Below are 14,039 nucleotides of genomic sequence, written 5' to 3'. Positions count from 1 at the left end.
ATTGTATTAATAGCTGTTTGTAATGCATAGGGCGAGTGGATAAGATGCATTAAGGAGATGTTTAGTGTAATTAGCAAATAACAGGTTTGGATGAGCGAGAGCGAGCGTCCTGCAGCTGGTCTCTGGAGTTTCATCACGGGTTTGCTGTACCGCTGTCGGGTCATAGCGGCAGAGTCTAACCGGTCAGGACGGATGTCTTTACAGGAGACCCATTTGTACGGATATGTGAGCGGCTGAAATGAGTCATTCCCCAAACGCTGCTATCGCCAGGACTAAAAATATCCTTTATTATGGCTTGACAAATGCCATGTGCAAATACAGGTTCATTAGATCTTCCCAGAATCCTTTCCTCTTTTCTCCCATATCAGTGCTTTTCCCTGACCTCATTTCGGCTGAGGGGGAGAAAGTGGGTCAAGCTGCACCTTTTCTATTTCCAGGTTCAGATGAACTCACACGAACGATCAACACATGGAGTTATCTGTTTTTGCATTGTTTTTATTGGGTTTTGCATTGTTTTTTTGTGTTTTGCATTTTTTTATTGGGTTTTGTTGTGTTAGTTAGCTGTGTATTTTTTTGTTGTAGTTATTATTACTTAATAACCCCCCCCCAACTGCAGTCTGATTGATATTACTTATCAATAGGTAATTGTAGGGAGTAGGTCTTCTTCAAAATGAAGATTCTGTCATCATTTACATGCCGTCTTGTCATTTCAAACCTGTACGACTTTCTTTCTCCCGCAGAACACAAAAGAAGATATTTTGAAGAATGTTTGGAGAGTGCCGTTCTGTTACCAACATTTTTCAAAATATCTCAGATTATTTCAGAATATCTGCAGAAGAAAGTCGAGCAGGTTCGAAATGACAAGATGGCGTGTAATGACAGCATTTTCATTTTGAAGGTGAACTATTCCTTTAGAATGCAGAGGAAAAAACATGATTATTAACATTTTTAAAGAATCTGTTTTTGCAAATGAACTCTTCACATAGAGATTTAATTGACATTTTGAGGTTTGTACATTGTGACATAAGTTTACATTATCACATTCATAATTAACTTTGACAAACGTTACAATTAAAGGCGGGGTGTCCGATTTCCGAATTACGCTTGTTTAGACAACTGAGTCGGGCCGAGTACCAAAACAACCTTGTAGCCAATCAGCAGTAAGGTGCACAGGACGGACATTAGCCAAGCCGAGCGCTGACGAAAGTGACAGATGGGGGTAGGGTTGTGTTTGTTTTGGTGATTTGAACATCAGCAACGGCTAAGAGAAATCGGACACCCCGCCTTTAATAGGAATAGTTCACCCAAATATGAAGTAAACACAATCACATTTTTTTTAAATAAAAATGCCACCATGTTCTCATTTTATTAAAAACATGTACTACTTAAATAACATTGAATAGAAGAAAAAAGAGGTTTGGAGTTTAATTGGTTTGCGTTAATATCGTCTTTTGTGTTCTGCATTAGAAAGAAACTCATACAGGTTGATGAATGATCTGAGGGTGAATACATGATGAAAGAATTCTCATTTTCAGTTGAATTGTCCAAAATAATTGTAAAAAAATTACTTTAAGTGATTCAAATAAAAAAGTTATGCTAATGAACGCAAATGATGATATAGGTTTAAAAAGTAAGCATTACATGTGGTGTCATGGTGGAATATGGTGACCCTTATCAAACGAACCATGGTATTAGTAAAAATGCCTTAAACGTGGTTTTGTTGCAGTGATTTGCATTCGCGTTACATTCTGTATACATACATATACACAGTTTACTACAAATACTATAGTTAAACTACTACCATGGTTCATTTGTGGTTTCTATAGTAGAATTTTTTCGTTTGTTTTATTTGTAGTAAAAATAATCATTACAAGTCATTATGAGCCGTGCGGTGATTTCTGTGTTTGTTTATTCCTGCAGTCTGCTTTGGTTCTGCTTGCAGTGCATAACTTCACCTTAAACAAAACAAACGTTCACTTTGCTTCGCTGTTGTTATGAATGTGGTTTTATATTTATTCGACCCTTGAGATGTCGGCTCTCTCTTCTCTGTTCCGCTCAGATGTATCCAATTGCTGTTGCACCCGGATTCCCACCGCAGTTTCTACTCTGACATGTCTTCGTGATTTCTCACCCGGAATGTTTTCTTTTTTTACGGAGAGGAAAAACATGCTGTAACACGGTAATCCTGTCAGGTTCACCTTTAAACAAGCTACAAACTCAGCACATCATCTCCTGTGTTCACTGCCGAGCCTCAAGCGACTGCTCTTCACCGCTCATGACCGGGTTTTTTGAGAGGTGGTGAGAGATGAATTAGTCTGAGATGTTTCTCCTAAAATTGCTCACTGTAATTGTGTGAACACATGAAGAGTCTGGAGGTGTAAATGAATGTAGATTGTAGAGGTCAAATCATCTGGATTTGTTTGAGTTCATATGGAGCTCTTCAATAATATTGACTTTTGATTGCAGGACAATTTCTGCACAGGTCGGTTCCCACAACAACAACAAAAAAATTGACACAGCAGATGGATCTCCAGCATTTGATTTGAACGGAGCGATCGGTGAGCGGGCGGACAGCTCGAGGAGAGATTAGAGCGGAATCATATCAAATCTTCAACCAGCGCTTCAGCGTTCCATTACCCCGAACGGCCGGCAACGTGCAAACGTGTAATGAGTCCTTTAAAGGTTAATGAAGGGGGTTTGTGCTCCGGGCACCAACATTATGTGACTCTGAGTATTAGAGAGAAGCTCAGATGAATATAATGAAGAGGAAAGTCATTAAGCGAGAAGCTCGTGCTGTGTGAGAGAGAGCGGGGGCCGTGATGGACGATCGCACGCCGTTTTGTTTGTTTGATTTCCCAGGGCTTCAGCTTTGGTGTCTCTCTTCTCAAGGGTGGGAGGAAGTGGAACACTCCCCCTCACAATCCACACGTGCGCACTGGAGGTCACGCTTCGTCCCGCTTATTCGATTTCCACATGAGATGGCCGCCCATCATTTGGGCATTTGAAGTGTTTGTTCGCTGAGGCTCGCGGTAAACGCGGTCCTAATATAGCCGCTCTTCTTCTTAGTCATCGGCGTCAGAGATGATGACGCCTGCAGCGACCCGGCCTCATCTCAGGGAAGAATGGAGGTGAAGTGCGCTGAGCCTTTTATTGTCAGTGCTTTGCTAATCGGCTGGGACGTTCATTTATGCACATGTACTGAAATAAACGTTTTAATGAGATTCCTGCCGCCGCGTCGGTGCTACTAGGCTGAAGACTGACAAACGACATCTTTTTCGTAATGTTTTTGTCTTATTTGATCATGCAAATATCTGAAGCAACATTTTTTGGGGAAATTTATTTGGGAAGCAAAATGAGAAAATCTTTTAAGTACTGGTTTCAAAGAAAGTTATCAATATGTTTATTTCTCTCAACCCATTAGCACCGATGTACATATACAGTATGTAGACATATAGATAGATAGACATAAATATAATTAAGTAGATTTAGCTATATACTATAGATATCGTGGCTGTCGGACTGAAAGCTCATATCTCCACACTTTACAGAAAAAAAAGATAAAAGAAAGGACATAACAATTAAAGAGAGATAGCACGTTTCATTTGCTTTCCACCAGCCAGGATTAATATCCATCCAAAGAGGGCACTTGGCCACATAAATGTGTCTTAGCTAAACAGACATAAATGCGATCTGCTATACCCGCACAAAATACAAACATTATTTATTACTCATTCATATTTCACATTTGTCTAAAAGAAGGCAGTGAAACCACGGGTCGTGCTGTTTACTCCTCCTTTCCAAAGCGCACGGGAGGCTGCCGATGCTAAGCGTCCATGCGATAAGTTTATGTAAAGGCTAAATTGATTTCTTGCAACGAAATTCCCTTGCAGTAGCTCTGCTATTAGCTTTGCTTTGCTGAGCTTTATTTCGCTGTTGTGTAGACACGCCGTTAACTCGTGTTTACTGACACGAATTTCCCCCTTTTTTCGTGTCAGTCAGCACGACTTTCAATCTAATGTATTTTAATATGCGGTATCTTTCATATGTATAAATATATACCAACGCAATCTGATGGGAATTCATACCTGTTTTACGAGGTGGCTCATACGTGTGAATTCCTACTTCCTAGGATCTCATTGGTGTGTTTTGTTCTGATTTGACTTTTCCCCTGTGACGTTAGGTTTAGGGGCGGGGTTAGGGCAGCCATTTATCGTTGTTTTGCCACCACGTGAAATTCGCGTTTTTAGTTAAATTAGCCTTTGCGGCTGTGATTTTAGGGTTTGAAAGGTAAGGTGTTGGTTAGCTACATCCTAAAATATGTATGACTTCTTTTGATATCAGGTTATAAATATATAAATGTAAATACACCTGGTCTGTGTATTGAAAGTCGTGCAGAGTGACACGAAAAGAAAGTCGTGCTGAGTGACATTAAAAAAAGGACGAAAAAAAGGGGATATTCGTGTCAAGAAACAAATGAATAGATTCCAAATTTCGTGTTTATTCCACGAACTGCCGTGAGATGGAATGTCACAGTGCGTCGTGGCGCATCAACAATAACAATAACAACGAACTTGAGCTTGAGCAAGGCTGCCAGTGACGCATTCCATTTGGAGGAGTGAAGCCCTGACAAATGTGGCCTCAACAATCAGATGAATTATACTTGTCCAGTTTCGTCAAGTGGTTTGCCTGATCGGATTTTAATCTGTCTCGAAAACGTTTCAGAGGGCATTTACACCTGGTCGCACGCGTCTGCACGCTCCGTGAGTTAACACATGTGTAGCATAATTTTCTTTCACCACACAAAAAACAAAAAAACATGATTATAAAAACGTATTATTACTATTATTACAAAAATATTATTCATATTATTTAACGTATAATACAAAAAATAGTACTAATCGGTAAACTTTTTACAATCGGTTAACGGTTAAACGGTCAACATGAACATCCCTAAGTCAGAATGAACGTTTGAAACGTTGCTATTCGTTAAGACGGTATAAACCACTCCTCATATGTTCTCACATATTAACTGAAGGATCTTCAGAAGCCCAACAGTACATTTAGACTTATAGAAAATAATCATTTATGTGCAGCAGATGAAACTCGATTAAACTCCCGTGGCAGAGCAGACGAACATGGGAGTGGAATCAACCTTGAGATGATCCAATTTCAGTGTGTTAGGGGGACGAGATCAGCTGAGATTCATCAGTAAATTACTTTCTGTATGTGCAGAACTGTACTCACGAGTTCTGTTGCGTCATGTGTTTAAACGGCCTCGTATACGTCTCATACGTCACAGACTAGACACGCGTGCAAAATCGACAGTGCCTCTGGGCATTCAGGTGTGTAAAAGTGAATGTAACAGGCATCTGTCATTGTGTATGTGTAAAGCCAGCTGTACGCCAGCGCCACCTGATCCTGAATCACCCAGAGTGAACAACAACTCTCACTGTTGACCCACAATCGCCAGCGGCGGGTTAAACCCCGGGGGAAGACATCCCCACCTGGAGCATTCTGCTTTTCTGACTCATTTTCTTACACATGTGTCACGATATATGTGACCCTGGAGCACAAAACCAGTCCTAAGTAGCACGGGTATATTTGTATTAATATTAAGTAAAGATCATGTTCCATGAAGATTATTATAATTTCCCTTCCGTAAATATATCAAAGCTTTATTTTTGTGCGTGGGTGCAGCGAAATTGCAAACAAAAATGGCCGGAAACGCCTACAAACATCACTCGATGCTGCCAGCTGTTTGGGAATGACCCACTCAAGTTTGGTATCTATGTAAAGCTTAGAATTTCAGCTTCCGGTTCTACTCTCCAACGTCATTACAGCGGTAAGCCAATAGAAAGCGTTAAAACAAACCTGCAACGGCCTGCTACAGTGCCTCTGATGGACAACTTTAAAGGCCACCCTCAGATTCCAGAGTTTCAAATAGTTGCCAGATATTGTCTTATCCTAACAAACCACGCATCAACGGAAAGCTTATTTATTCCGCTTTCAGATGATATATACAGTACATCGCAATTTTAGAAAAATTGACCCTTATGACTGGTTTTATGGTCCAGGGTCACATATCGCTATTCGGGAGCTGGCAGTCTATTTGTGGAGTTTGCAGAAACGATAAATGTGGTTTAAACATGCATTGAAGTTCATTTGGAGTGCACAGGGTTCATGTAGTGTTCTGTAGATGATAGTGTTTACATCACTCTTACTGTTTACTGTTATTGTCAGTTATACTTGAAATACAAACTTACAAGTTTTAACAATGTTTTGTTTCGTCTGCAATCAAAAGTCAATATTGTTGAAGATCTCAATATGAACTCAAACATTTCTCATCAAATCCAGATGATTTCACCTCTACAATCTACATTCATTTACACCTCCAGACTCAACATGTGTTCACACAATTACACTCTCATTTGATTCTGTTTTTAGTTCTCCAAAGCAAGTTTAGGAGAAACATCTGAGACTAAGTTGAGACTTTCCTGGAACACAACCGAGAACCCTATCAAATCTTGTGAGAAAGTGCATCTTATATAACATCTTTCCTCTGAGAAAACACAAGTCAACTGCTTTCCTCATGACGATTAATCATAATTTTGCCAAACATAGTTTAACCATTGAGTTTGAAGTAAACTATGGGGATACAATTGGCAATCATTGCACCAAAACCCTTGGTCAAGTCTTGTACGATAATAAAAGCGTTTTTAATTTCCGTATGGGATCTGTATGGCGCCGTCGCTCTCATCTGTTCCCGAGCTTCTTGAATGTTCAAGGTGCGTTCAGGAGAGACGCTGCTGACAGCTTTTGTAATTGAATGCTTACAGGTCACAGACCGTTTGAAAGAAGAGCTCCCCTCCCACAGCAGGGTCTTCCTGACAGCCCTTCTCCCAAAAATAGCCCATTCCAGCTGAGTCTGCCTGAGCCGCTTGTCTCCTACAATAGTGTGGAATTGAGAAGGAGACACGGTGAGAAGATCTCGCCAGGCAGAGAGCTGGAAACCATTGGCTCATTCGCCCTGCAGAAGTCTTGTGTTTGTTATTTGTTGGTGTTGGTTATGATGAAAATATTACACCCGGAGATGTGCAATATGCATGCAAGCTGTGGGAGTGAAGTGATTTATGAGATGCGCGAATGCAGTTTGCATCCCAATTTCTTCCTTTTGACATGTAAGATGGATTTTGTGGGATGATATTCTTGCTTATTAAATTAGTTGAGATGTTGTTTTTAAGTCAATAGGACCTTTCATTATCCTTTTCGGGAATCCCTTTTCTATAAAGGTTTTTATAACATAAAAAACATTATCATTATCAGCAAGTGTTTGTGTTTATGGCTCCATCACACAACATTTCTCTTCTTTTAGCTGCGCGCGTGTGTATGTTTAGTAATTGGAAATATTCTCCAGCGGCTTCCATTTCTCATGGAGATGCATTAATGTCTTTCAAAATCACACAGATTGTTTTTGTGACTCGTGGTGAAATGCATTCTTCTTTTCTCCCTCCTTTCTCCCTTTCACGCCACGGCAGCGCTTAATTCGGTGGCTTAATAGATTCTGCGTGACTCCAGGCTACCTGGGATTTGGCTTTCAGCTGTACATCTGTAGTGCGGCCGGATCTTTACACACAGCCTCATCCTTCCGTCTCTATTTTCTGTTCTGCTGTCTCCTGTTCTTTCACCGATGTGAGCCATTGAGCGCATCGATTGTGTTTCTCAAAACAAATTTGCAGGCGCGGAACGCTGTTATTTCATGATATAAGAGGCTGACCGTGAAAGGCCGTTGTTACCCACCTACAGCGGAAAGCAGAAGATGAAATGAAAGAGTGAGTTTGTATTTGCCTGGACGAAGGTTTGGTTTTTTCCCCAGTGGTGATATACATGTACCACGAGTTGAATGTTTATACATAACATTTGATCATTTCACAAAATTCAATCATATGAGCAATTGTTCCATGCAATATTTGCATTTGTACACTGTGTACTTTTCACACAATTAAATAACAATGGCAGGCAACCTAAATATACTAAAAAAAATGTTTTTTCAACACAGCTTGAATTGTGTCTTGTGATGCAAGGGAATTCCTCCATTATAGCTCATTCAAAGGAGAGCTGTTGTTGAACAATAAAAATATTGACCAGTTATTGGCTTGATCAATATATCAGCCAATCACTTCTCTCTTCATTTGGTAGATTGTGATTGGCAGATTTGAAGAGCATTAATAGTGAATTCTTATTATCAGCTTCAGTTCGTCGACAAAATATAAAACGAGGAAGTTTCCCGGTATTCAAATCTATTCCTTTATAATCGATGCATAGAAAATAAAATCTCTGCCTTGTAGTCCACTTAAAACATCAAGTCGCATATAAAGGCTTGTTTTTAACAACATTTAGATGGACGTTTTGATATTTTTACTGGTAAACCGTAAGACAGATGTGTTTTTTGCTGTTTTGATATTCCTATGTTGAATGTTAGAGTAAATAATGTTGGTCACTGCGTTCCGTGTGTGCAGACGAGCATGTGTGCGCAGATACCCGTGTACATGAGCGATAGAGAGAGAGTATGTTCCATCATCCAGTAAACTCCCACCGCTCTGAGCCGTCGTACCCTCCTCCTACGAGAGAGAGAGAGAGAGAGAGAGGGAGTCACGCTACAGCCAGGAGAAGAGAGAAGAGGAGAGAAGACGGTTAGAGAAGGAGGATCAGAACACGCACACGCTCTCGTTTCATCCTCTCGGCAGGTGGACCAGAGACCGATCCGTCCTTTTGCTCCATCTTCTCATTTGGCTGTTCTTTTCTTTCCCCCTCGAGTGGCGGAGAGTTCTGGGGCGCGAGGGCAGCAGGAGACCAGGATGGTCAACAACTTGACCGAATGTGAAGAGGGAGAGGGGGCCGCCAACAGCCAGGGTGAGTGAAGGAATCTCTCGCGCTGTCATCGTCGCTCATGTGGTGGAGCGTACGGAGAGTGAGGGGTTCTGCTGGCCACGATAGGTCCTCTCCTATCACGCTGTATAGCTGCTGTGAGTGGAATAGTAATGGGCTACAGTAGTGTAGTGTGTGTGTGTGTTCATGTGCCAACCCACATCGTGTGCGTTCATGCGTGGAACACAAATGCAAAAGATGTGTTAGAAGGAGAATCTCTCTTTACAGTCACTCATCAGATATTCTACTCAAGTCACTACCGGTGAGCATCGATGTTGGTTTCACCTGTTGTTGAGGTTATGTTTAGGGCTTTGTGCTGTATAATAATTCATCTTGTTGTGTTTTTAAAGATTGCATCAATGTTTAATAATGCTGTGTGTGTCAAGCGCTGCAGCGAAGAGTCTTACCTGCCCTCGTGACGTTGGACTTTTAGTGTTGTGTAATCTCATCTATCAGTCCCCTCGCTGTCAGCATCACGAAAGTGGTTCCTTACTCAGGGGATGAGGATTCATCTTCCCACCCTACAGCCTTGGACGTGACCATTTTAATTACATTTCGATACCTTTCGGTTACGCACCTTTGTGCTGGATTATTTTATCGGCGTCAGGGGCGTCTTGTCTCGCTTTGATCTTTTTCCCTGTCTCTTTCACACGCTACATATATCACACAAAAATCAGACAATTGAACTACTGTGTGTGTGTTCTGCGTGTTCGTTGTGCCACAGGTTTGGACTTTTGTGTATTTGATGCTGCTTAACATCAAGCCTGACATCAGATGAGGCAGATCTGCTGCTGTCCGTGGTGCTGAATGCATCAGAGCTGCAGGTTAGACGTCGTTGTCGCTGTCCGTGGTCCTGATTGATCATTTTCATATCAGATGAAGCAGATTATCATGATATTTAAGTGAGCGTCTTTCTGTCCCGCCACACTAAGATGAAAGGCACCCGTCCTTCAGATGCGTCATCTGCTCCGGCATATTCATGAGATGCTGCTCTGTTAATTATTCGCAGAAGCGACTCGAGGGACAGAGAAACTGTTTATTTTTAGTGCTGGAAGACTTTGATTTACATTTTCAGCACTCTTTGGATCATTTTGCGTTTTGTTAATGATATTTTGTTTTATTTGGGCAATAAGTCACAAGAGTCTGTGCTTTATTGTGAACCTTTGTTATGCGAAAGAGCAGTGGGCTGAATGGATTCACAATAAATGTTCTCAATACATATTCACTTGTTTCTCTTATATCAACGATACTGCATCATACAGGATAAGGCAATCCCACAATGCATTGCAATTACCCCAGTAAGTCTATTAAGGACAGTGATTAAAGTGGTTGAAATAATACTTGTGCTCACATTTCATTCAGAACAAGGTTGCTGCCTATGTATAACTTCTAAAGTTTGGTTTGGATGCCGCCCATGTAGGCAATGGAATGAAAGCCAGCTCGTTGGATTTTGGAATAGAGAGAGAGGTTCCGTTCCCAGTTTCTGTATGTTCATTTCGAGTAAACGTCAAACATACAATACAAGGATAAAAGTTTGAGTTGTAATTTGGCACTCAGACAGCACAGTAACTGCAGGACATCACTGGCATGATAATGAGCTCAGAGCTGAGAAGTGTTGTCTGATAAAGCTGTCTGATCAGGCCTGGGGTTTGAAGCCAAAATCTGCAAGAGGGTTTCACCGTGAAGCTCATGTCGTCCCAAACCTGTGTCCCAAAATCTCTCAGTGCCAAAACAACACTGTTCACTTTTGGGTTAGGATATAATTCTCACGTCACCCTTTACACCTTTAGAGAGAGACAGAGAGAGAGAGGGAGAGATAGGGAATGAGGGGTTGGTTGTGATAGAATCTAAACATTACGGTTCAGAAAGACTGCGATTCGATGTGTCTTTCTTTAGGCTCCTCTGGGTGTAAATGTCTCTCTGTGTATCCGTTTTCTTATCACTTGTTCAGATTCTCTTCATCTTTCCATTCTCTCTCTCTCTCCACCTCCGTCCTTCACATCTTTTCTCCGTGCAGTGTTCAGCCTCTGTTAAATGGGGTTATTAATGGTTTGGTTAAGGCTGACTGCAGTAGTGCTGTAAGAGGACCCATGAGGGCTCCTCAGTTTTTAGCTCCGAGTTTCTTTTAATGTGTCACAGGACACAACGTTTCAAGAGAGCTATGGACCTGATGTTCACACACAGCGGCCCCAAAGAACATTTGCTCACAGAAGTCCCACATTTAAAAATACCTGAATGTAATTGATAAGATGAGAACATATCAATTTATGTCTGAAATGATCAAACAACTTTTGAAGACACCTGTATGAACTTCACACAGCTACTAAAATCAACATCATGCTCCAACATCATTTGTTTTGTTGGTTATGCTCTAAATACTTTTAAGGGACTAAGTGTAAATCTGATTTATTCAGTATACATTTTTAGTATCCCACTGTTGTTTAGTCTTCCAAATTAAGGTGCTGTAGAAGAACCATTTTTGGTTCCCCAAAGAACCGGTTTAGGCGCTTTCCGACCGGATAAAGTCAGTAACAAAGTCATATAAGCGTGAGCGTCGAACAACGACATGCAACCAAACAACAGAAGTTCGGCCAATCAGCGTTTGGTTTAGAGAATCCTGCTGGTTTAGAGAAGGAGAAGGAGCCAAAGTGTTCCTCCAAAAAGGTTCTCTGGAAATAAAATTCGGTCCGGTTCCTGCAGTGCGAACACAACAAAAAGCGGGGTACTTCCTGCAAGTCATCCCGGAACAATGAATTCGTTCCTGCGGTGCGAAAGCCCCTTTTGTCTAAGTTCTAAAGAACCTTTTCTCAACTCAAACAACCTTTTCTGAGACAGAAAGATTCTGCAGACGCTAAAGCTTCTTTGCCTGGTTCTTCTTTATGTTTGAAAGTGTTTCTGTAGTGTCTGTAAAAGGATCTTATTAATGTGTGCAGCTCATGTTTTACCCTAAAATGTATTTCGCTTGAAGAAAATGATCAAAGTGGCTTCTTCATTTTCATTTTTTCAGATTTTGGTCATTTTCATTTTTGAGAAAGGACAGGAAAGGAAAAGAGGTTGATGTAAGTAGAGAGCATGTAGGAAGGATATCATTCACTTCTCCTCGGTGTTATCGCCATAGTTACTGCTGTCGCAATAAAGCAGCCAAGATCATTGCTCACCATCAAGGCCGAGATGAGCGCGTGTTTGTTCACGAGTGCAGAAGATTCATTTGAAGCCTTATAGGTGAGGAGATAATGCCGGCGGAGACAGAGAAAAACAAGAGATCCAAAACACTCGATGTGTGACATCACTGAAGTGCTTCCCTTCACGTTTTCAACCGGAAGTCCTGTTACCGTGATTTGCTCTAGGAAAATGTGTTCTCGTTGCATCTCTTCATACTGTGACTAATACAGAGACATTTAAACAGAGCGAGTCAGTTGAACCTTTTCCATTTCAAGGTTGTGCGATATGATTCATTCTCATCATTCGAGCGACAGAAAGTGTTTGATGCAGTTGTGTAACACACATATGTCATTGAAGTGATAGTTCACCCAAAAGGGAAAATTCTGTCATCATTTAATCGCCCTTTTGTCATTTCATACCTGCATGACTTTCTTCCGCAAAACACAAATGAAGATATTGTGAAGAAAGTTGGTAACCTAACAGCACTGGACCCCATTCACTTCTATTGTCTGGACAAAAAACAATGCAAGTGAATGGGTGCCAGTTAACAACATTTTTCAAAATATCTTCTTTTTTGTTCTACGGGAGAAAGTCACACAGGATTGAAATGTCAAAAGGGTGAGTAAATAATGATGAAATTTTCATCACTTTAAATCTCTGAATGTCTCACCGGTTCGGTTTCTGTGTCGTCTTTAGCACAAGTACTGAATGTCTGTGTTTCTTACTCGACCCTCTTCTTCCTTTGATATGAATCTGTTGATATTGTTTCATGTTCCGTCAGTGGGATTTGACTCAACTCTACAGTATCAGGGTATAACGTGTTTTTTTACCATGCTGTTGTGTGATGTCTCTAGATATGTCTCAGTGTTAAGTCAGTTAGACTTTTACCTGGTTATCGTCCGACAGTCACTTAGAAAAGTAGCGGCAAACCGATCCGTCTGTCACATCATGTCCGGTGTGGACGCAGTATAAAGATTTCTCTCAGCGTGATCAGCAGTAATAGAGGCGCTCGTCCTAGCGCTAATAATACTGAAAATAAACCACCTCCATCATTTGTGGGTGCACATGTACTTCCAAGAACTGTTTGTCTTTCTTCCGACAGTGAGATAGAGATGGAGCTAATGTTTATTTCCATGGTTACCCATCGCTGCAGAGGTGCCTGTGGATCTTCGTTCTGACCTTGTTCAGCGTCGCTATGAAAAACATGCCTCCCCACCCTCGCGGTTGATCTGGAAGAAAGCGCAGATGGTTTTGAGTAATCATCTACAGTGTGAAGGCATTTTCCCAGCGGTAATGTTGTTGTCTTCTTCATCATATCTCGGTCGCTGTATTCAGCTCTCCACGAGCGTGGAGGTGTGCATGCCGTAAACAATAAACATGTTTGTTTGTGTTCATTTAGAAGTGCTTCCCGTGTCCCGATAGCTTTGGGGGTGTGCACGTGTCATTGGCTGACAGTTTGCCAGTGTTTGGTTAGTGTGGGTACAGTAATTCATACAGTAGTGTAATGAAAGATATCTGATTGTGTTGTTCAAGGTGCATTCGGTATCAGTGTTTGTCACCGGTGTATGAGCTGATTTGATGGGATTCACTGTAATGTTACAGACGCATAAGGTTGTGCTCATTGAGCAAGCACCTCGCAACCTTCTAACAATACCAGAGCAACCCCTCAGAGCGCCTTATGGCTGGAATACACTACAATACTTTTTTTAAAACTAGACTTCATACACTTGCAGACGTTTTGAAAGTTTCAGATAGAAACACAATAACTGATCAAATCTGCAGACTTGCACAGACTTGCTGCAACAAGTCCAGACTGAAAATATGAGCAGAATCTGAGCAAGAGTCTTGTGAGAGTCTCTCTCACTCACTCACTCACTCACTCACTCACTCACTCACTCACTCACACTCACTCACTCACTCACTCACTCACTCACTCACTCACTCACTCACTC

General features: G+C 41.3%; 1 protein-coding gene across 5 annotated transcripts in view; it reads left to right on the top strand.

Moving 5' to 3' along the window:
- slc12a5a (solute carrier family 12 member 5a) overlaps positions 1-14,039 on the top strand; it is a 126,007-nt gene that overhangs the window by 37,691 nt on the left and 74,277 nt on the right. Inside the window, exon 1 of one of the 5 annotated variants that reach the window (XM_057338922.1) lies at positions 8,635-8,910. The exons of the other annotated variants lie outside the window; for them this stretch is intronic. Coding sequence (XP_057194905.1) covers positions 8,856-8,910 — 55 coding nt within the window. The 5' untranslated portion in view covers positions 8,635-8,855. Of the gene's footprint in view, positions 1-8,634; positions 8,911-14,039 lie in introns of those variants that run through there. 5 annotated transcript variants of the gene reach the window in all.

This window comes from Triplophysa rosa, linkage group LG7, assembly GCF_024868665.1.
Source record: "Triplophysa rosa linkage group LG7, Trosa_1v2, whole genome shotgun sequence".
Taxonomy (NCBI): domain Eukaryota; kingdom Metazoa; phylum Chordata; class Actinopteri; order Cypriniformes; family Nemacheilidae; genus Triplophysa; species Triplophysa rosa.
This window is presented reverse-complemented; position numbering and strand designations above follow the sequence as displayed.